A 23,832-nucleotide genomic window follows, 5' to 3' on the forward strand; every position below is an offset into this window, starting at 1 on the left:
TAAATGATCTTTTTTGTCTTATGTTGTCCCACAGGTCTAGTAACATTCTAGAAAACTTTCGTTTTTGACTCGATTTTGTCGTCATTAATACTTCTCATTATGGAAAAGCATGGGTGAATGGGTGCCGTCAGAATGAGAGTCCACTCGTTGCTGTCAGAGTGAATGGGTGCCGTCAGAGTGGGGGCTGTGTGTTTATAATCAACAAATTTGCTTAACTTCAAACTACTGTTTTCATCTGAAATACAAGTACTTTATCCATAACAATTGCTTTCTCCAGTGAAAAGTAATCTCGTCTGAATCAGGAGAGAAATATGCAAAAAAAAAAAAAAAACACCTGGTTTGAAATTAGAGTGAATTACAACAGAGTTCCAATAAGGACAGGTTCTGAAAATTTAGGATAACAAACTAAACTTATGAGGCTTATTACAAAAAAAGGGAAAAGTGAAGACAATGCATATCTTCTTTTCACAATGTTAATGAGTATGGAGTTCAGGCCATTAAACTTTAAAATATGTAAGCAATAAATTATTCAAAGTTTCTTTTTGTTTCAAATCTGCTAAAAGAGAGAAAGCTGCAACCTCAGGCTACAGGACAATTTTAGGGCCATTTCTGTGCTTTAAAATTTAACATTCTCATTGTTTGGGTTTTCGAAACGTATTGTTGACAGAATAACTATGAGATGGATAACTGATGTTCTTTTACAAAGTGACAAGAACAGCCTTAATTCTCTTCGGTTAATTCATAAGGATTACTGGGTTGCCTTATGTGTTTTTTTTTTTTTTTCTTGCAAATGGTAATATGGCAGCTTTTGTGAAAATCAGAGATAGGGAGCACCATTAAATCACCCAAAAAATGGAAAACTGAGATCACAAGAAGAAAAAAATAATCCTTTGTTGGTTCTGTGTAATGTATTTTACAGAATGGCATAGTGCCACCCAATGGATATTTAGTATAAAGGATAAAATAACAAACTTAGAAGGACAAAGACAAAAAAAAAAAGGACAAAATAAAACAATTCTATACCCCTTAATTTTAATGTTCATTTGAATGTGGGTGGCTGTACAAAACAGCTCGTTATGCTGGTTGATACTGCAAACTGGTAATTCTTATCATATTAATGTACTGTCATAACTGCAAACACTGGTTTGTAGCTCAAATAGCTACCATTTACTGCACTTTGTTTTTCTTCTAGTTGTTTTCGTCCAGTGACTAATGAATCTAGAGTCTCATTAAAACATGCTCTCATTTTCAGAAGTGAAACAGATAGCACAATCTTAAATATTAAAAATAAGATAGCTATAGAAATGTGAGGAAATGTACTTTTACTGTTAAGGGTTTATTTTAAATGGATGTTAAGGTTTGGGTGTGCCACTGGCCATAGAGTTAGTACTGTAAAGTGTGACCAATCACGTGACATCTGTTCCTTTTCTCATCGCTGGTGAACCAATCAATGCCGTGTATGATTTATGGCGGAATACTGTTGCGAATTTGCAATGATACAAAGTCATTCTAGAATTTTGATGCTGTTTTAGGTTCATTAAATGTTTAAATCCCCCCTGTGAGATCCTTACCTGATTCAGCCGGGAACGGCACAATAACAGTCCGAAGGTGACCTTCTCTTGTACCTGCACTAACTGCATTTGCTTTCCTTGGATCTTCAACGTGTCTTTTTTACAAACCAGTGATTATGACAAGGTCATCTTCTGTGTAAATCTAAGTCTGTTGTTGTGTAAATAGTAGTTTTGAGTTATGAGTTGAGTTGGCATATTTATGTCGTTTATCTAGAATGGGCAATTTCACCTCGTCAGCTCCTGGGTTGTCAGGCTCATGTCAATTTGTCCAGGTGCTTATACTGGTTTGGTTTGGTTCATAGTGAGTCGAAGATAAAAGTCTGTCCTTTTTTTTTTTTTTACTCAGCCCAGATCAGTATTATATTCGTGAATTAATCATTTAAAACAGTTATTTTTATTTTGAAATAATGGCTACATCGTCTGACACACACACACACACACACAAACTCATTAAGTTAGTTACTACCAACTTAAAGGGATAGTCCACCCAAAAGATTTTGTTTTTCCTGAAGTATTTTGAAGAATGTTGGTAATCAAACAGCGGGTCCTATTGATTTTAATTGCATGGACATGGACAGATAGCAAAATTATGTAATTAATAACTTACCTTCATGTTGGATTAAACTGGAACTTTTTTATACAGAATGTTGTCTCCAGTAACTGTGTTGTGATATTCTCCAAAACCACATGCCCATTCTGTAAGAGGGAGCTGCATATAAAGTTGTTGAACTAGATGAGCACAATGATGGTAGACGTCTCAAGGAGACCTTAGCACAAATGACAGGTGCCAGAACAGTGAGTCTTGCTGTTTATTTATTTGTAAAAAAAAACAGTTCCAGTCCTGGATGTTGATTGGAATTATTCATGCAATGAGATATATTGTTCTAGTCTAGATAGTGTTGTTGAACTTAATCCTTTCAACTCTTTCAGGTGCTAAGAGTCTTTATTAGCAGGCAGTGCATTGGAGGAGGCAGAGATACAAAACAGCTGCACCAGCAGGGGAAACTTCTGTCTCTTATTGAACAGTGTAGGCCGTGCTGTTTGAGTACCAGCCCCGAGGGCTCAGGCAGTGCTCAATAAAAATATGTGTTTATACACATTGGTCACCCTTGAACAGCCCAAACAGAGGTTAAGTAGTTGCATTTTAATATGTATTTGATTGATCGACTTTGTTGTAAGTATTGTTATTTTGGTGTTATCATGCACTGTATGTTTTCTTGAAAAAAAAAACAACAAAAAAAAAAAAACAATACCAAATGGTATTACACTAAGCATTTTAGATTACATTTTTTTACCTGAGTACAATACCTCAGCCTTTCTTAATGTACATACATATTCCAAATAAAATATTTTACAAAAATTTTTTTTTTTTGTGATGTAAGCACAGAACTGGATTGATATAAAACCTTATTTTTCATCATTGTAAACAAATTATTGATGGTAATAAATATCTTTCTGGCTTTAAGAAGTAATGTATGGAAGCCCGTTTATATTTCAGATTTTTTTTTGCAAATCCGAAAAAAAAAAAATGCCTTTCACACTTTTTATTTTATTTTATTTATTTTTTTTACTTTGGATCTCGCAATTGCAAAGACAAACTGTTACTGACAGCTATAAACTCGAATTTGCGAGAAAACAAATGGTCTGAACTGTATATTTATTATTAAATTAACATATATTTATTATTATTATTATTATATTTATTTTGGCTTCAATGGTAATGTCATTAAAAAAATTATGTCAACCCTGTTTCTAGTCTGAAAGCCCTGTTAAATGCTAATATATCTATTAATATAAAGCGTGTGTTGACATAATATTGGCATATTTTAAATGAAAATGTAAACATTTTGAAATATTGAATTGTTTAAATAAAAAGCTTGAAAGAACGGCTCGAATTCGCTCCTGGACACGTGGAGGCAGAAGCGCGCCTCACATTTCTAAAGCACCACGTGAAGCAGAAACATGACGCATGTCGAAAGGAATGCCGGGAAAAGTACCGTATGCACGAGTGAGTCCCATTAGCCTTGTCTAACCGCTACACGAACACATTTTTCCGTTTACAATAAAAAATAAACAATAATAATAATTCGTAAGATGGCTGGAAGCGCTGGGGAATGGTGTCTCATGGAGAGCGACCCAGGGGTTTTCACAGAGCTGATCAAGGGCTTTGGTGAGTGCACTAATGTTATATTAGATAACGTTACACTAGCGGTGCGGGGCGGGCTTCAGTCCTGCTTCAGCGGAGTGATTATGAATTTCAGCATGATCTGTAGATTATATAGGGTGTGATTGCCTGCCTGCAATGTCGTTTAAATCCATATAATTCACAGAATTAATTGAATGGGAGGCAGCGCTGCTCTACACTTGATAATAAAAAGCGGAATGACACAGTGCTGCTGCTTTTAACCTGTGTCTAATGGTATGGAGGTAAAATGATGCCATAAAGATTTGCATGCAGAGTTGGGGAAGTGTACATAAGACTGTAAGGGTAAATTAAATTGGCATGCTCAAGATTATCTTTGTAAAGGTGTAAATCGTCTTTCAAGCACGTAAGAAAATACTTGCTTTGTTTAACCGTTATCAGAATCAGAATGAGCTTTATTGCCAGGTATGTTTACACATACGAGGAATTTGTTTTCGTGACAGAAGCTCCGCAGTACAACAGAATGACAGCGACAGAACATAAAACACATAATAAAAGAATAAAAAATACATAAAAAATACAAATAAGTAGATAGTGTGAAACTGCAGCTTGCTTCATGCTGATACAAAATAAATATGATTTCTATACTTTGGACTTGTATTTTTATGCGCTTACACTTTTGGCACAGTTGTTTTTTTGTTTTTTTCTTGTTTTTTTGGCCAACATACGGCCAAAGCACTGCAAGCCTGTGATTCGCAAGCAAAAACAACAGTTTAAAAAACTGCAAAACGGATTGACTGCATAGAACCAATCTGTATGAGTAAAAAAATTTGCAAATGTCTAAATGACTGCATATGTAGGACAAAAAGTTTCACAAGTAACCCGAATACAATCGTGTACAGTTTTAGCAAGATTCTCTCACCCGACCATGAGGAAGGGGGCGGGTCCACCTTCTTGAAGTCAATCATATGAGGCTGTCACTGACTCTCCATTCACTCTTATCTGATTGGTTCAATAAACACATCAAATGTCAAGACATTAGTGATGAGGATTTTGAATTTTGAATTTTTTTTTGTATACATTAAATAAGTAAAGGTGCATCCCAAATCATGTACGGGTGGACTATGCTATGACTGCTAGTTGGTCAGACTAGTTCTTAAGACAATGTATTAACACCGAGGCTAAGTTTATGCAGCTGGCCCCTGGTCCCATTACAAACATTTCAACTCTATATTTGGACACGTTCTGAACATTCGATTCATATTTTTGTGGACATTTTGGACATTCATATTGTGTTCGAACCTTCAGTTCTAGGGATGGGACAACGCGTCGAGGTCATCGGTTACGTCGACGCAAAATATGGGCATTGTTCGCTCTCGCGCACTCACAGTCTTCAAACTACATGAGCACTGTCTTGCTCTCTCTCTCTCTCTCTCTCTCTCTCTCTCCCTCGTGCATATTTACCAAAATCATTAGACACGATAGAAAAAGGGCGGAACACCAAAGTTTCACGTGGAGCATTCGGAGATTTTGATTTTCTTCATGACAGGCTGCTGGCTTTTTTTTTTTTTTGGAAAAGCACTCTCTGTATTAGCTTAAAGCCCTCAAGTTTACATTGGATACTGTATTCTTTCAATTGCTCTAAACAAGTATTTTGGGTGAACTTTTTTATTGAATGCTAGACATCAAGTTGTTGTTATTTTCATGTTAAAGAATAACTTTTTTCAGTAAACTAGGCCCTATGTGTTCAGTAAGCTTGTTTCAGTAAACTATGTGTTTTCAAGGCTTCAAGGTTTTATTGAATGCTATCTCTATACAAGTGCAAATGCATTCTTAGTCGGTCTTTTATTTTGTAATTTAAACATATATTGCAATGTTAAGGAATTCATGTTTTTTTTTTCATTCAGATATGTAAATCAACATGTATAAATTGTTAGTAGTCAATTAATGGGGAGATAATCGAAATCGAATCGGTCTGAAAAAATTAATCGTTAGATTAATCGATGCATCGAAAAAATTATCGCTAGATTAATCGTTTAAAATAATCGTTTATCCCAGCCCTATTCAGTTCATTATAATAGAGCAGCATTTGCATGTCATGTCAACACTACTGTACATCATTTGTGTGTTCTGAATATTGAATACATTTTTTTATTAATAAGTGGACATTATGCATCCAAACATTTGATTCAGTGTCTTTGAATATCATATGCAGGTTGCAAAGAGTCAAATCATTTTGTCACGTTCCGAATATCTGAGGATTCAGTTCATATTTTTGTGTAAAAATGTGAACAATATGAGCATCGTTTGCAAAAACATTTTTTTTCTGGCATTTTGCCCAGTGTTCCTCACTTCACATCATGTTTAGGCATTATTGATTCAATTGAGACAATTTTTGAACGTTGTTGGTATTTTTAAATGTTTCTGGACTGTCAATGGTGTAATCAAACATAAGATTCAGGATTTTTAGAATTATTTTATACTGGTACATAGAGCTGCACAATTAATCGAATTACTAATCGCGATTACAATTATGGATGCCACAATAACGTAATCATTCAAAGTCCACTTATGTTATTCTGCGCACTTAAGATGCGTTTTTTTTTTGCGTTATCTTAAGGTTTTTTTATTTGATTTTAATTTTAGTTTTAGTATAACTTTATAATGCCATTCATATTTTAACTTTTCGATAGCCCTAATTTAAAGAAGAAACCAATCTGATGTATAGTTTACGTTTGAGGCTTAATATTATAGAAAATAACTAAAAGTAATTAATTATCGCAATTACAATTTCAAGGGTATAATCGACAATTATGATTTTTGTCATAATCGTGCACCCCTACTGGTACATTTGAACATTACATTCAGAATATACACAGGCAGAATTTGTGGGTTTTGAATCTTCGATTAAGCATCGATCCATGTTTCTGTTGTTGTCATCAGGGTGCAAAGGCGCACAGGTGGAAGAGATATGGAGCATGGAGCCAGAAAACTTTGAAAATCTCAAGTAAGCAACATCCTTGAATCAATTATTATATCCAGTCTTCCTCCAGTGTTTAAACTGCATCTAAATCATTCCAGGCCCGTTCATGGACTGATTTTCCTCTTCAAGTGGCAACCCGGTGAGGAGCCAGCGGGGTCTATAGTTCAAGACTCAAGGCTGGATCAGATCTTCTTCGCCAAGCAGGTGCACAGTCATGCATTTCACTAAATCCAGCGATCTGTAACAAAGTGTAAAAAGGATAACCAGAAATGAATATTCGCAAACTGTTTCAGGTCATCAATAATGCTTGTGCGACCCAAGCGATCGTCAGTGTGTTGTTAAACTGTACGCATCCTGATATGCACCTCGGGGAAACGCTGTCCGAGTTTAAAGAGTTTTCACAGAGTTTTGACGCTGCGGTAAGTTGGTGCGTATTTTATTTTAACAGATATTTTTCAATATTATTGTTTATTAAGCTTGTCTTTGTCTTTGATGTTTAAGATGAAGGGCCTTGCTCTCAGTAACTCTGAAGTGATTCGACAAGTTCACAACAGCTTCGCCAGGTTATTTTCACATGCTTTTATGTTCATTTGTTTTCTGTTGTACCATATGACAAATGTTATATAATTGGAAATTGTCTTTTTATTTTTTTTTGTAGACAACAGATGTTTGAGTTTGACGCGAAGTCGTCGGCTAAAGAAGAGGACGCTTTTCATTTTGTGAGCTACGTTCCTGTTAACGGTCGATTGTATGAGTTGGATGGACTTCGTGAAGGACCCATAGACTTGGGTAGATGAATCGGCATTCAATCGTTTGTAGTTGAGCAGTTTTTTTCGTGTTTTTAAATGATTTTGTTATATTGTCAGGTGTGTGTGACCAGGATGATTGGATCAGTGCTGTGCGGCCCGTCATTGAGAAAAGAATACAGAAGTAAGCGTCAAACTGGTTTGAGCCGGTGATATTTCTACAGAACTATTTTTATTAAAGAATTTCTGCTTTTGAACTCATCCAGATACAGCGAGGGTGAGATTCGATTCAACTTGATGGCCATTGTTTCAGACCGCAAGATGATCTATGAGAAGAAGATCGTTGAACTCCAGGCGCAGCTCGCTGAGGTGAGATCTTCTGACTGCGTCAAATGCTGGAACGACCGAATGTTGAAGATTGTTTAAAGACGTCTCTGCTGTTCACAGGAAGAGCCGATGGACACGGACCAGAGTGGAAATCATCTCAGCTCTATCCAGTCAGAGATCGCCAAGTACCAGCTCCTGATCGATGAAGAGAACCAAAAACTTAAAAGATACAAAGTATGCACTTCTATTGTCCGTCAGTGAGCGTTTAAAAAGTCATTTGTTAATAGCGTATTATTAATATGGTTTTCTTTGTTGAGCCTTTAAAAACAATAAATAAAAATTATTTATGCATGTTATAAAATATAACTTAACAATAATAATCATAATATTATTATGATTATTATTATTATTATTAATTTGTCTTTTAAAAGTTTATATTACAAATGAGTATAATGCATCATAAAATGTAACATTATTAAATATTTATTTAATATTATTAAAACAAGATAACATTATTATTAATAATATCATTTTTTGTTTTTGCCTCATTGATCATTAAAAAGATAGCCTTTAGGTTATATATGTTATAAATAGATTTTATTATAATAGTAATATTATTATTATTATTATTTTCCTAATTAAAAATGTGAATTATATTAATACGTACTATAATATGGTATAAAGTATGAAATGTCAAATATCTAAATTTTGTTGTTTTCCTCATTGACACTTCAAAAACTATAAGTTTTACAAATGTAACTTTATAACAATAATAATTATTATTTATTTTTGAAGTTATAAATATCACTCTTATAGTAATATTATTATTAAAAGTATTATAAAAAACTTGTTATAACTCACATATTATATATATTATATAATAATAATATTTGTAATTCTATAATAATTTTTAATAATTGTTATGTTTACTTTTAATTGTTTATAAAATATAAATGAATGATACAAATATTTTTATAATTATTATAAAGTGATATTTTATAACAAAGTTAAAGAAAACTTAAAGGACCAGTGATGAAAACAATAACATTATTATTGTTGTTGTTGTTGTTGTTGTTGTTGTTGTTGTTGTTGTTGTTGTTGTTGTTGTTGTTGTTGTTGTTGTTGTTGTTGTTGTGGTGGTGGTGGTGGTTGCAAAATGCTTTTTAAATAAAGTATAAGAATATGAAACGTAAACATTAGAATATTTTTTTTTTTTTTGAAGGTTGAGAACATTAGAAGGAAGCACAACTACCTGCCCTTTATAATGGAGTTACTGAAGACGCTGGCTGAATATCAGCAGCTGATTCCTCTGGTGGAGAAGGTAAGTCCAGTCACACCACTAGAGGACAGTGCTGTCTCGTTAGCTTGAACTACGCTGTTGAGCTTGCAGTTGTTCTCTTGGTAATTGGATTTGCATGAAACCTCACAGCAAATAAGACAATGAACTTTAAATGGTATTATGCAAAAAATATAAAAATAAATAAAACTTATTATAGTTCTGCTGTAAGAGCATCCATATAATACGCTAGTACATTTGCATTTATACACCCAGAGTGCAGTGTTGGAAATATTCCAGTATTCATATTCAAAATTCTCAAATGAAATTGTCTTTTTTTTTTCTCCTCTCTGTTTCTTCAGGCAAAGGAAAAACAAAGTGCCAAAAAAATACAAGAAGCCAAGTAACCCCACATTGTTAGACCCGGTTTAATTTTATGCCACGGAATATCTTGATGTGCATTTGTCTTTATTATCCATAAAACGAGCAGCTGACATTTCCTTCATGTCTGTGCATGCATGCGAAGAGATGTTTAAATAATGTCTTATTTTCATATAAATTTCATTTGTTCAGTAATAGTGTTGTTTCATGTTTTTCTTATTAGCACACAGTGAAAGTCTACTTAAATTGCTGTAAAATACTGTACATTAAAGCACTAAGTTATATATTATTCTGTTATTCATGATCTATTAATAATGCGCATAATCAGAATGGAAAATCTCTTCGGTCAGTAACAGCCGAATCTAGAAAGATTTTAAATTATGATGTATCATAAATCTATATTAATAACACATGGAAAACTTCTTCCAGTCTGTTAAGCAATGTCAAACTGCTTCTTGTTTTCAAAGAATTGGTTGCTTTACATGGCGGTTTTGTGTTTTTCATGTCTGTAAGTAGAGCTGGGTTTTGTCCTGATGTTTCCTGTCATCTGGGATGTTTAATTTGGGAGTGTGACGCAGACTCATGGGCAGAGAGACTGCGGTCAGGATTGTTGTTCCAACTCTAGCAACCAGTAGTGAAAATATATCTCTATTTGCATGTTTGCAATCCTCAAAAATAACTCACTAGCTATTCAATATGGCTTTAATGCAGAAAAGGTGTTAAATATGTATATGTATGTTTCCATTGACAAATAACAGGACTAATGTTCAACATCTTTTTTTTTGTCTACATTGACTTTAAAATCGAACATTGACCTAAAAAAATGAAACTAAGTACTATTTCTACTAGAGAAATATTCACTGGTGGAGTAATGGGTAATATTTCCATGTAATTTCCATGTGTGTATTTAATTGCAAAATATATGAGGCCATGTCATTGTTATATTATTTATAAACCATTATTGTTTATATATGAGTTGTAGTCATTTTGTACAAATGTTCATCAGGTTTTTTTATTATTATTATTAATATTATTATTATTTATTTTTTTATATTATTATTTTTTGCAGTGACTTAAAAGTCATGTTAAATTCAAAAATGAAATTACTCAGAAATATTCACTGATTGAGTAATGGGTAATTTCAATGTCTTATTTTTTTCTTCTAATATATATATATAGAGAGAGAGAGAGAGAGAGAGGCCAGTATTATTTTGGCTTTATTTATATACTACGGCATTTTTATTATTTTTATTTCAAGTTTAAGTAAGTTTTTAATTTATACATAACATGAAAAATACCTTTTATTCATGCAAAAAAAAAAAAAAAAAAAATCCAATCCCCGCTTCTCTGCATGAAAGCGGTGGTAATTTGTGCAATTCCGTCTGATGACGCTAGAGGTGCTATAAATATAACATGCAAAAGCACTGTAGGTATAACATATACCCTTCTTCGAAATTTCGGACCTTTGCCTTTCTCGTGCAGGCGTATACATTAAGTGATGGAAACTTAAGTGTTCAAAAAAAGCTGAACGGGCCTTTCAGTGATCTGCAGCGTTAAAGCAGAGGCTTAAATCAGCCGAGAGCTTGGCAAGCCTTGTGTTTTTCATCTGTACTCGCAGCGCGCGACAGTCGTTTACACAGTGACTTGCTTTCTATATTTGCCGCCGGACTGTTTATTTACATTCTTTTAAACTCCCCAGACTACTAGTGATCTTCGCAGAGCCGCTGTAGTACATGATAACCGTGTCACAACGCCGTGAAAGAACGCGCTATCTTACATTATAGCCGTCAGAGCTGATCGAGGCCATGATAATATCGTGAAACTGCGCCGGTGCGTGATGATGATATCGTCATTACCTGCTGTGTGACGCGCGCACGCACTGTGAAAGTGTCAAGTTCGACCCTATTATGTGAAAAATCTTACTCTTTTCAACAACAACAAAATTGAGTTATGTCTTTAATAGTGTGCAAGTTGTGAACATGTTCTGAATTTCAGAACTATTCCAAACATCTGCGTTATCAACATGTGTTGAATACCTTCAAACTACAGAAGTCTCGAGAGGTTATTCTGGTGCGGCCTTACAAAACACATTTTCTATAGCTGCTTTTTAGCTTCCCTCAGAAGTCTTTTTCAACACTTCATTCATATTTAAATATATTAAATAAATATATATTTATTATTATTATTATTACTATTATTTGTTCACTAAATTTGTTTTAAATTGCATTTGTGTTCATGTATCTATTGGCCCCAAAAAAGTATTTTTAAACTCTGAAGTCATACTTCAAAATTTGTGGAAGGTGTTTTTTTATTTATTATTTTTTTGTTTTTTTTTGTATTTGTTTTTTGGTGTGTGTGTGAATCACAAGTACACATTTTCAATTCTGAATTGATAAAATATTGTTTATACAGTTTTGTATTTTGTTTACTTTTTTTTCTAATACATTTTGCCTTTGAATTTTAAACCAACTGATCCCAAGCTGATTTTTAGTGTGGTAATGAAGTCCAGGTCTCCGTAAAGGTCATCCCATTCATCTTTTCTTTTTTTGCTTTGAAAAACATGCTTTGAGATTCATATATTTTCAAGCTTTGCATCCAGTAAGTGTCCCAGGCCCACTGCAGAGATGAAGGTGAACCATGGGAATTGAGTTGAAGAAAGCCAGCTCTGTTTGTAAATAGCTGTTGAGTCTGTGAACACGTTCTTGGATCGGTTAAACAGACGCAGTGTTTGGTGTCTGTTCAGTGTCGGACAGCCATGAGGTCATCTACAGGACCAGAAGGAACACAGATGTGCCTTGGAGGTAAATTAAACCCCTTGCACACACACACTTAGCGGTGTCAAACGTGTGCTGTTTGCAGCTGGAACAAAACAAACATGTTAAGCTCAGAATGTTCTGCTCACTATGTGCATTCAGTGCTTTTCTCTACGTGAGTTTTGTTTTGTTCTGCAGGTACATCTCAGGTCTTTCAGTCATGCCTTAAATGGGAAGATGATAAAGTTTGATATACCAGTGAAATGACGTGAGTACGCGAGAGTATTCTGTAAATGTTTGGAGAGGTGAAGTCTGCAGTAATTCATCAAATGTGGGTGAGCTTGTTGCGCAAACTGCACTTTAGTTTGTTTTGGTTAATGAGACAAACTTGTAAAACTGGTCATGGGACGTTGAACTGATCTGATCGTTTACTTGAAAGGCATTTATTTGGTCTAAAAATAGCTTTAAAGGTATCAGAGCAATTAATGTTGTGAGTTTGGGGCGGGGCTAGTTGTTTGCCCAACCAATAGCAGTGCAAGGATGTTTATGAAATGTTCTGTTGTTGTGATGCAACTGAATTTACACTTCAACTTGAATTAATATGAAGCAGGAATGCTGTCATCAACAAATGTGTAACAAGTTGGGAAGTGATAGGATTTGCTGTATATAATAACAATATTCCTATAGCATTTTAGATAGATAATTTATTTTCCCTTAACGGGAAATTTGTTCTCACAGATTATCATATAGCACACGCAACAATTTTGGTTGTATATATAATTATAATAATTATTATCATTATTAGTCTAGAAAGGTAGGCTTAAAAAATTGTGTAGAAGTAATTATCACTCATATATTGCTTGTAAATTTTACAAATAATTACAGAGATTGACAAGTACCATGGTGCACTTGAATTTAAACTTTACATTCTGAAGTAGAAGTAGAAAGAATAAAACAGTAGTTTCCTGTAATACTTAATCCAATAATCTTTTATTTACAGTATTTACAATTATTATTTACAGTATAATGGAAGGACTAATGAATATTATTCAATCCAAAAATTTGTGTTATTATTATTGTAATTGGTGTTTTTAGAGATTAACTTTCAGAAACGGTTAGATGATAGCAAAGGTAAAAAAAAAAAAAAAACATGGGGAAATAAGCATGAATAATTAAATATTCAATATTAACCAATGCTGGTAAAAATAAAATACAAATCCATTGTCAGCCGCTTAACATTTATACACCTTTTGCTTACATTTTGTTTTATTCGCAGTGCCCCCAAAACTCCAGAAAGTACTGGAATGACAATTAAAAAAATATTTAATCCAAAAAATTATTCATTATTGCATTGAAAAGCAAAAAAAATTATAAAAAAGACCTACAAGTAAACACCAAAACATAATATATATTTGACCCTGGACCACAAAACCTTAAGTGTCAATTTTTCGATATTAAGATTTATACATCATCTGAATTAATAAGATTTCCATTGAGGTATGGTTTATTAGGATCAGACAATGTGTGGACGAGATACAACTATTTAAAAATCTGGAATCTGAGGTTGGAAACAAAACGAAATACTGAGAAAATCCCCTTTGAAGTTGTCCAAATGAAGTTCTTCGCAATTCACATTACTAATTTTTAAGTTTTGATATACTGATATATTAACAGTAGGAAATTTACAAAATATCCTCATTTAACATGATCTTTACTTAATATCCTAATGATTTGTGGCTTAAAAGAAAAATCGATCATTTTGATCCATGCGATATTTTTTTTTTGGCTACTGCTAATAAATATACAGAGCGACTTAAGACTGGTTTTGTGCTCCAGGTTCACATATGTGAACATTCAATACCAATGCCAGACATTCGTCTTAACTATTTACAAATCTGTGCAAAATATGCAATATTTAAATACACTGAAATCACAGTAGCACTATCACTACAGAGAACATGAAACACTGGATGCACAGCATTCTAAAACGGACCGGCCATCTGTTGAAATACAGCGACTGAACACATTATCGCTCTCCTGCAGCAATCCTGCAGAGCTTCTGATAGAGTTCAGAGTCCAGGAACCGAGGGTACGAGTTGTGCTCCATCAGGAAGTAAACTCGGTTTTGGGCTGCTTTGAAACTCCACTGCGTTGGGATCAGAAGGCTTTGGTGAAGAGACTCTCTTGTGTAGAAGTCCAGGTTGATCTAGAGCGAAGAATTGAAAGAAATCAAGGGAATGTGTGGTGCAGCTAAATGAAAATGAGTCCACTTTGTTGTCATTGACTAAACCTCACCTCTTTTGGAGAATCTGGCCTGATGAATTCATCGTATATGGTTTTTGCCCTGGATTTGAGTTTTGATCTGGACCTGATCTTTCTGAACTCTTCACAAGCCATCCAGAACTCGATGTTCTCCTCGCTGTGTTCAGACTTCATGAACAGTCGCAAAGCAGTTAATCCACCTGAGAAATGAGGATATTAAATCAATCAGTTAACATTACACTATGTGGTGCATTTCCAACTTAAAATAAAAAAATAAGACATTTTTTGTACACCTGTGCGTGTGATTAAAAAGATATATATAAAAAAAAGAAAAAAGATATATATATATTATGGAATATTAATAAATATTAAATATATTAAAAATAACAAATAAATATTTTATATGTGTAGAAATTCTAAAAAGAAAATATATAAAAAATGATTTAATAAAATATTATAAATATGGACATAAAATTCATAAAGTGAAATAATAATTACATTTGCTACTCAGCAAGTTGTCCAGAGACTGAGCCCATCGAGTAACTTCTACAGTAGTTGGCCTGTGGGAATTTAAAGAGAATGAAAAAAAATATATTAATAATTAAATAATTAATAATTGTATTTAAATTTAATATAATAATTTATTATTTTATTTAGATTAAAATTTTAGATTTTCATCTGATGTCTTTTTTTTTATAAATCCATTATCCCACTTTAATACATGCACATATGCTTAGTGATTTATGCAAAGTATTTTTAATGCTCACCCGTATGATTTTATCTGTGGCATTGTATGGCGTGATTCTCTCACAGGAAAAGTCTTAAAAAACATTCTCGATCTCCAGTTTGTTTGTCTGTTAATCATAATCCAGAAAGATTAGCAACCACGGATTAATTGTTCTGCATAAAACAAAAAGCAAAGTGATAAAAGTCTCACTTCATTTCGTTCTGCTCTGTAGTCGTATCAGGGTTCCTGAAGTAGATCAAACGCTCCTTGCTCGAATCTTGCGTTGACTTTTTCATTTTTGCCAGTCTATCCATCATTTTCCATTGAACTGAAACATACAGTGACTTGCAGTGTGGGGCTTTTATACCATTTTCTGTGCTTTGGGTGGGGCCTTATCAACAGGGGAAGACTCTGATTGGCCGCCCTGCATCAGTGTGTGAGTGTGCAGCTCTTTCTCAAATAATCACCAGCTTTTGACTTGGAATGCATTAGATTAGGATTAATGTCTGTGAAATTAACTTTTGATTTATTTAACATTATTTGATGCCATGCAAACCCTTTCCCCTTAATTTCCATTTGTGTTATTAAATCATTTTGAATGTTTTTATTACAGAATGCGCAAAGTTGTGAAAATAAAGACCATGAACGTGTACGTTTCAAGACGATCAATACTGAGTCACGTCTGTAACTTGAGGATGTTGACGCAATATCCGTCTCAGACAAACAGTACTAAGCAAACAGGTTTGTTCCCAAACAGCATTCCACAGTGCTTTATTTATAGAAACGAGTTTCTAAAAAAAAAAGAGCTCAGCATTTTAATTACTTTGGATGTGAGTCAGACTACAAAACATGTTTTATTCTGTGCCATTTTTGCTTTTTAACTGTAAGCATCAGGCTAAACTGATCAGTGTGCTTATTACATCGGGTGAAGGATTTCAGATTTACTAGATGATACAGAAAAATGCATTTCCTGAAGAAAAAGAGCAGTAGATCACATTTCGTGTGTTTCAAGGGTTTCACCAATGAACACACAGTGCTGTGGTAAAAGAGTAAACATCTGTGACAAAATAAACGGCATTGAACCCTTGACTAAATTAAGTCAACATGTTTGCATGACAGACGAACCGTTTTTAGCCATTCTTGTGCATGAGAATTGGTTTTGTCTTTAAAAGTGGAGCCTAATGCAAAAACGTCCCTTATATCTGATTTAACTGCTGCACAGGAACTGTTTGTATGACAAACTGCATGACTAAATGGTAAATGCTAACTTATTTCTGATGCAACTTAAATGTCAGATTCAAAAGACTGCAACCGCATCCAACAAGTGCATTTCTCAAGTCAGATGGCGAAATTATGATATTGGGCATATGAACATTGTATGGATCACAGATATGCATATATATATATATATATATATATATATATATATAAATGCTTTATTTATAATTACACTTTTGATATATATTTACAGTAAATTGTTATATGCAGTTTGCCTTTATGATTATATAATTTCGATATAAATATTTGACATATAGATAGAATATTACAATATATTATATACACATTTTATATAGACAGACGGATGGATATATAGATAAAATAAAATATTACAATATATATTTATATATAAACATGCATACATATCTAGCTACAAATCCTCATGCATGTGATGTCTCAAATTAGAACCCAGATGGAAATAGTTATGAAATATGCATTTGTCATAGTAATGGTACACTGTGTAATTCACCTAATCCTATTCACTTTGAACATGAAATACTGGTTTTCTGCCATAGGTGCTGGAAAGAGGACCCATCCCTGAACAGCACACACAGAGCGGTTTGTTCCTGTCACCGGTGTGGCATCAGAACTATGCATGTTTCCATCCATTTAGTCAATGAGATGCAAATTCTGATATGCGTACCTGATTAGTGTCAATGCCTTATATGGCGCTAAAGAGGGTATGGAAAAAAGTTTGATTTGCATAGACATGGGATCATTAAAATTGGACTAAGTTGAAGCTTCCATGCACTTACAGAAGCGATACACTAACAAAGAACTGAATTTTCTACATTTCACATAAAAATAAAAAAAAATTGTGCGACTTGGTTGTTAAGGTCATTGCAAGGTTATTGGTTTCCGGCCCAATTAAAAAGAATTCATCTCTAATGCTGTCTTTCCACATTTTCCACATCTTTGCATGAATAATATCTTTTTGCAACACAATGAGCTTTTCTGACCACTTCCTATTTGTTATGTCATACTGTCATTGCAAAGATTAACATCTGCTGTTGAGGCAGGTTTTTTTAAGTAAACCTCGGCCGATCAGAAGATCAGCATTTTTGGGAAAAAGACACGCTAGGAGACCTTCCAAATGGACTCGCTACAACTGCTCCATATAAAGTCCATTTTTATGACCCCATTCATATCGTGCAGCTTTGCAGATGTCAGACCCAGTGTTTTTAAAAGATTTATCATCTGTTATGGTGTTCAGACTGTAAATATCAGTGTGTTTCTTAAGTGGTTCGCAGCGAGATTGTTGCCAAGTTTCCGTTCGAATAGACGATAGTCCAAAATGTTTACGCACTAGGTATTTCCCAGCAATGACACACGTGCTGTACTCATGGGGGGACTCCAAAAGTACCTTAGCATGAAATCAAGAGCACTGTCTTTCGGTGAGGGTGCACAATGTTTTTCCCATAAAAGAGCCAGCTTGTTTGGTGAACTTGAAATAACCTTCATGCTTTGTAGTTTTTGTGTGTGTGTGTGCGAGAAGTAAAAGTACAACATTTAATCTGTCCAGAATGAATGTTTTTCAGTAATGACGTTGATTAGCATTACTTGAATAAACGTTCATGTTATATTCTACAACATAAATTACACAAAACCTGTTGTGGCCTACGTAAGCGTAAGATGTGTGTTCTACAACATAAATTACACATAAACAACATTTACATATAACATCTACATACGTACACTCACATTAAATATATAACCATTGTGTGCGTTGTAAATACAACATGCTAACATGCTAATGAATTACTATTCACAGATTGAAATCAATAAAGCAGTCATGTTCTAGTCCAGCTTGACAGTTCATCTCTGGAATCTTTCTGACCAGTTTTCACCCCTTGCTACACTCTTTTGGTCATCTTTGAACAACAGTTTTATCTTAGCTATTAGCTCTGTTCCAAAACCTAACAAAGGTAGAGCTGTATGTCCCGAAACAGAATGATTGTTTTTTTAGTTATGTCTGTTATTAAAATGGCTAAATCATACATTCATGTTATGTTTTTACAACATAAAGTACACGCAAAACTGCCATGTGCTCTGTAAACACAAGATGCGAACAGGCTAACAAGCTAATATTTATGACTTGAAATTAACCATTTTCTAGCATATCCAAGTCACTGGGAAATCTTCCTTCTTAGACACGGCACATTACCATTCCCAATTGACTGTAAATAGACATCATTACTGAATGGCTCTATATTTAAAGCTTGTAAGTTCATTATAAACTAAATTAGGCATTACTGTTCTGCACGAGAAACCATGAAACAGATGTCTAAAGACTTAAGTCCCTAAAAGGAGTCCGTTTTTCCGGTCACAGTTCTGCTTATGTGCCCTTGACCAACACGTTCAAGTTTCTCCAGCGGGACAGTCCCTACAATTAGTGTGAAGTGTTTACTAAATGGCAAGTCTCATAGAGGAAGGCTTTGCGTCAAGAACGAGGTTAGCAACATTAGACATGCAATAGCAGAAATATGCGAGTTGCAAGATCTCATGACTTTTCAGCAGCCGCTGCGATGCACACTTCTCTGGCACTTAGAAGTCTTTCTTTCTTAATTCCCTGTTCTGTGGGAACTGAAACTTGTCTGTTCCCGTTTCAAAGGTAATTGTTTCACTGTGTAGTCATGGGACCTGGTGACCAACGGTTAGAAGAAAATAATTCTTATATTAATCGAATGAGTAGACAGAAACTGTAAAGTTCACATTTAGTGATGTATTTGGTATTTTATACTGTATCGGTAGTGGATGTACTATCTTGTTTTGCAGTGAAAACATCTTTTAAACAGGATAAATTATCTCCTAAAAAGAGACAAAGCTGTACAAGCTAAGACATTTCATTGGGAATACACAGCATACTGACACCATATTGGTTATTTTTTCATTTATCAGTATTTATCGGTAATTGTTTCCTAAAACTTAAGTGATAGTGGAATTGTTTCCAAAAACTTAAGCGATAGTGGAATTGTTTCCAAAAACTTAAGCGATAGTGGAATTTTTTGACATTTTAATGTGTTTTTTTGGGGAAATAATATCTGCCGTTTATCGGTTATCGGCTAGAATATCAAAATCATTAATCATTTCATCTTGTTGGCCAGAATACTTAATAGAATAAAGATTTTTGAATGTTTTGTGTGTGTGTGTGTGTCTTTTTAGCTTACTTGACTGGACGTAAGGCATAATATAAAGTATAGAAATATTTAGCTTGTTTTTAAATGCAAATCTGTGATCTAGGTGATTGAATTATTTCAATTTCATTTCATTTCATTTTTTTCGCTAAAAAGAAAAGCAAAGGGCTTCATAAACCAAAGACAAAAAGGAAACCGAGTCAAAAGTTCAACAGTGTCTAATCTTTATTTTATTCTCCTCAAAAATGACAGTGGACAGAACAAAAATCAACATCCAACCAGTGGCTGTGGCTAATAAATAGAAAACATATTTATTTAAATTAAACGTTATAACATTACAGGTAATGCCTACAGTTATTGTGTGTGGCACATATGCTACAACTGTATATTATATATATTTAAACTTGACCTCTCGAGAAGGTAATAAAGTCACACTTTCTTTAATGTTATACATCTGTGTGGCAAGAAGACACTGATGTTGAAATAGGATGTGTCAAGTTCCTCTCACAAAAGTGTCCAAACTAACTCAACCAATTGGCTGAGGTAGCTTTTCATTACTAAAGTCATTATAGGACATGGTGAAGAAGTTCTTAAAGATCTTCTGGAAGTGCCAGGAAAATAAAATAGTGTTGCGCCCACACTGTAGCTTCAGAAACCACCGGAAGGGCTTGAAGGAGCTGCATCCTTATCTACACAGGAAGCACCCTCGGTTAAGAAGCACTAATGCTGCTTCAGTAACGTGTTGGACTTTGATATCAATGGCACATTCCCAACCATCGCTCCATATTGTCTCCTTCTAGTCTCAAGGGTCTTTTGGGGTCTGATCCACACAGCAGGGGCGCAAGCTTTAGGGTTCTGGACCTGCATACAAGACCAGACCGTTCCAGTTTTAGCTTTGGTGTGATATATCCATAGAGTCATGTTTGAGCATTATCCGCATTAGCAGCAAAGGACTCAAGAAGGGTCTTGTACATCTCAGACCGTAGAAATCTGGGGTAAGAGTCACGTTCCATCAGTCCGTAAACGATCTTCTGAGCCTCGTCGAAACACTGCGGCGTCGGACTCTTCACTTTCCTCTTGATTTCCTCCCGTGTTTGATAGTCGATGTTTATCTGCGATGCAAATGAGAGCCATTGACACTGTGTGTACACTGGAAGTGACCAATTGTGAGATGTATTGTCCAAATAATGAGAAATTAAATCGTAAATCTGCGAAATTAAGTCGTAATTGCGAGAAATAAAACAGACCGTGACATACCAAGTATAAAACAATGCAACATTAAGGTGTTCAGAAGCCATAGTTTGTGCTGTGAAGAGGCCGAAATCAGATTTTGTTTATTTCACAATGAAACGTTGTTTCTATATTTATATGCGCTTTAGATATGCCGTTTCCAGGGGTCAGACTCCTCTGCTGGGGGCCCCATGGTGGCCCCAGGAAAACGGCTTTAGTTGCAAGTCCATAATCTATCCAAGTATGAACCAATCAGCTGTACACTCACTTCTAGACTTTAGCAGTGAATAACTCTTACTTCATTTACATATATTTATATATTATTATATACATATCTTCCTTTATTTTAGATACTTATCCAATACAAATGTACTTAAGATATTTTATAATTTTTTAAGATTGTTTAGTATCATTAAATAGCATTATTACATTACACTGCAATTATTTATAATTATTATTTTAAATATATAATAGTATATTTTATTCATTGACTTGAATGATAATTACATTACTACTGTATACAGTATGCATACAAATTCAATACAAATGTACTTCCAATGAATGATTCATTATTTTTATTATATTATTCATGAAAGCAAATTTGTAATCATTTATTTCATATTAAATTGTATGTATATATATATATACACACACTTTATATATATATTAAATATGAATGAAATCTATAAAGTTCTTTTCATTCAAATGGAGAAAGTGGCTCTGCAACATGTCAAAAACTATTGAAAGCATATCGCAACACAACAGCCACTACTAGCACTGCCTGATTTATACAGCGACAGGGTGTTGACTTGTGTGTCCTGTACCTCTTTCGGAGATTCAGCTTCCACAAATTGCTCGAAGATTTTCCTCGCCTTCGAGCTCATCTTATGGGACGACGTTATCTTCTTGTAGTCCTCGCACTTCAACCAGAATTCGATGTTCTCGTCGCTGAACTCCGACTTCAGAAAGGTGCGGAATGTGGCCAGGCCATCTGCGCGTCAAAACACACGGAGCGAATGAAAACCAGCACCTCTTTAATTTACTCGTGTTTTACTTTACTCTGACCTCAGCAAACCGATGCCAAAAATAGCTTGGGAAAAGACTTACATTTGGAGCCGAGAAGACGCTCCAAAGATTGCGACCATTGTTGGGTGTCTTCTAAACTTAGCCTGCTGAGATCAAACGGGGGTTCGATTAGTTGACCGTAACTGGATTAGAAGCAATAACTCTTGTTTGAACTAATTTTGGACCTGGTGTCCTTATAAGATGTGTCACTGTTTCCTTACCTCTCAGGAGCAGATGAACTGGTGAACAAACACTTTAGTCGGCACATGAGGTTCTTTCCTCTACAGAGAGAAAGTCAGCTTTGTTGTCGGCATTTTACGCTTCACACATGCAAACCTACACTAAAGCATGCTGGGACTCACAATCGATTCCCCCTGAGATGATAGTTGAGTGCAAATGCCTGTAGATCACACTTACAAGGTCTTGTTTCTCCTGTAGTCGTCTCTGTCCATGTTGAAATGTGTTGGGAGAGGTTGTGGGATTAGGCCAGGCATGGTAGAGCGAGGGCTTATTGCCCAGGAATCCACAGCCATGCGCTCCTGCTAGTGATCATACTGCACTTGACGCTCTACAGGTTTCCCTTCTGCGTATCCGGCTCTGCTTTTTATGCCCTGCGACGGTTGCTTAGGTGCTGGTGTCACCAACAGGGACCACAAAGAGGAAGCCCCATCGAACCCTCCCCCTCCTCCCTAACAGCTTATGTGCGAAAAGCATAGCCGGTTCCTCCATATTTTTAGCCATGTAAATACAAATGTACCTTGCTAAAATAGCCGATAAGCAAATGTCGACTTTGCATGTTTTGGGTCTTTCACTTATCTACAGACGTAAACAGGGCCAAACTGTAATGGAACACAAATGGAAATAAGAGGCAAATGAGATGGTCTGGCCGTTTCATCACTCTTTGTTTTCTGTTTTATTAGCATTGAAGTAGTTGCACAAATGATTCCGTTCGCAAACATTTAGATAATGAGTAACTAGCTTCACCTGCGCTGAAAATAAAAGCTTCAATTAGAACCAAAAGAGTTTTACTGCCTGATGTCAGAGGACAAGTGCTGGAGATCTGCAAGGTCTCTGGTGGGTTTTTTAGGAACCAACATGCTGATCAGAAGAACCTATAATGAAACTTTTCAAAGAGATGTATGGCCAGAAATATAGAAGTATTGAAGATGGTTATTTGCTGATCCAACTAATTAAAATCACGTTTTGCAATTGTTTTGTTGAACAGTTAAAATATTTATTCAACTTTTGTTTGTAGAAGTTAAAGTCAGGTTAAAGCAATAATATATTTATAATATTTGTTAATTTAAAAAATTAAAAATCTATTAAATTAAAGTCTTGTGGTATATATATATATATATATATATATATATATATATATATATATATATATATATATATATATATAGATGAGTTCAGGTTGTAAAATGTTCCACAAAATCATGGTAAATGTAAAAATACATTTGACATTTAAAAAATATATTTTAAAAACGTGTTAAATCAAAGTGATGTGGTGCAAAAAAATTAAAATCATTACAAATTAAATGAATACATTTTTTTGAACTTCACTTTTTTAACTTGCTCATCAAAATCGAAGTCATGTGGTGCAAAACAATATGCATGAAAACAGCATGTGATATCAGGCCCCTCCTGTGACAGTATTTAAAGGGTCAATACCTCTTTGAAAATAGATCATCTGATATTTTATTAGGACAAGATTGCATTAGTTTGTAAAATGCAATTTGGTGCAACTCAACAAAAAAAAACTAATAATTCAGGATATTTGTAAAAAATAAAAAATAAAGTACATTTTACATTGGTTCAGCAACAAAATCAGACATCAAAAGACTACAGAGAACTGTTCGGACTGCTGAAAGGATTATTGGTGCTCCCCTGCCCACCCTTCAAGAACTGTATACATCCAGAGTGAGGAAAAGGGCTCAGAAAATCACTCTGGAT

General features: G+C 34.5%; 3 protein-coding genes and 1 pseudogene across 4 annotated transcripts; 2 read left to right on the forward strand and 2 right to left on the reverse strand.

Moving 5' to 3' along the window:
• Positions 1–1,786: 1,786 nt before the first annotated feature.
• LOC127942596 (uncharacterized) lies at positions 1,787–2,723 on the forward strand (annotated as a pseudogene).
• An 802-nt stretch (positions 2,724–3,525) lies between these two features.
• On the forward strand, positions 3,526–9,622 carry LOC127943444 (ubiquitin carboxyl-terminal hydrolase isozyme L5). Its single transcript, XM_052539918.1, has 11 exons — positions 3,526–3,741; positions 6,658–6,721; positions 6,796–6,901; positions 6,991–7,116; positions 7,199–7,260; positions 7,356–7,486; positions 7,564–7,627; positions 7,710–7,812; positions 7,891–8,004; positions 8,993–9,091; positions 9,409–9,622. Exons 1-11 carry the CDS (start codon positions 3,666–3,668, stop codon positions 9,451–9,453), a joined length of 990 nt encoding a protein of 329 aa, XP_052395878.1. The 5' UTR covers positions 3,526–3,665; the 3' UTR covers positions 9,454–9,622.
• Positions 9,623–13,148: 3,526 nt separating this feature from the next.
• On the reverse strand, positions 13,149–16,535 carry LOC127943129 (regulator of G-protein signaling 21-like). The gene is made up of 5 exons (XM_052539324.1): positions 15,380–16,535; positions 15,210–15,296; positions 14,941–15,002; positions 14,476–14,642; positions 13,149–14,386 (listed from the first exon to the last, which is right to left on the reverse strand). The coding sequence occupies exons 1-5, from the start codon at positions 15,484–15,486 to the stop codon at positions 14,207–14,209; spliced, it is 603 nt and encodes a 200-aa protein (XP_052395284.1). The 5' UTR covers positions 15,487–16,535; the 3' UTR covers positions 13,149–14,206.
• A 3,253-nt stretch (positions 16,536–19,788) lies between these two features.
• LOC127943128 (regulator of G-protein signaling 21) lies at positions 19,789–23,092 on the reverse strand. 2 transcript variants are annotated; one of them, XM_052539323.1, is made up of 5 exons: positions 22,294–23,092; positions 22,098–22,157; positions 21,919–21,980; positions 21,636–21,802; positions 19,789–20,693 (listed from the first exon to the last, which is right to left on the reverse strand). In XM_052539323.1, the coding sequence occupies exons 1-5, from the start codon at positions 22,407–22,409 to the stop codon at positions 20,499–20,501; spliced, it is 600 nt and encodes a 199-aa protein (XP_052395283.1). In that variant the 5' UTR covers positions 22,410–23,092; the 3' UTR covers positions 19,789–20,498. The 2 variants fall into 2 exon arrangements, with proteins under 2 accessions (XP_052395283.1, XP_052395282.1); XM_052539322.1 differs by having other exon boundaries at positions 21,919–21,983; positions 22,294–23,087.
• Positions 23,093–23,832: the final 740 nt, after the last annotated feature.

Source organism: Carassius gibelio, chromosome A22 (assembly GCF_023724105.1).
Source record: "Carassius gibelio isolate Cgi1373 ecotype wild population from Czech Republic chromosome A22, carGib1.2-hapl.c, whole genome shotgun sequence".
In the NCBI taxonomy this organism is placed as follows: Eukaryota; Metazoa; Chordata; class Actinopteri; order Cypriniformes; family Cyprinidae; genus Carassius; species Carassius gibelio.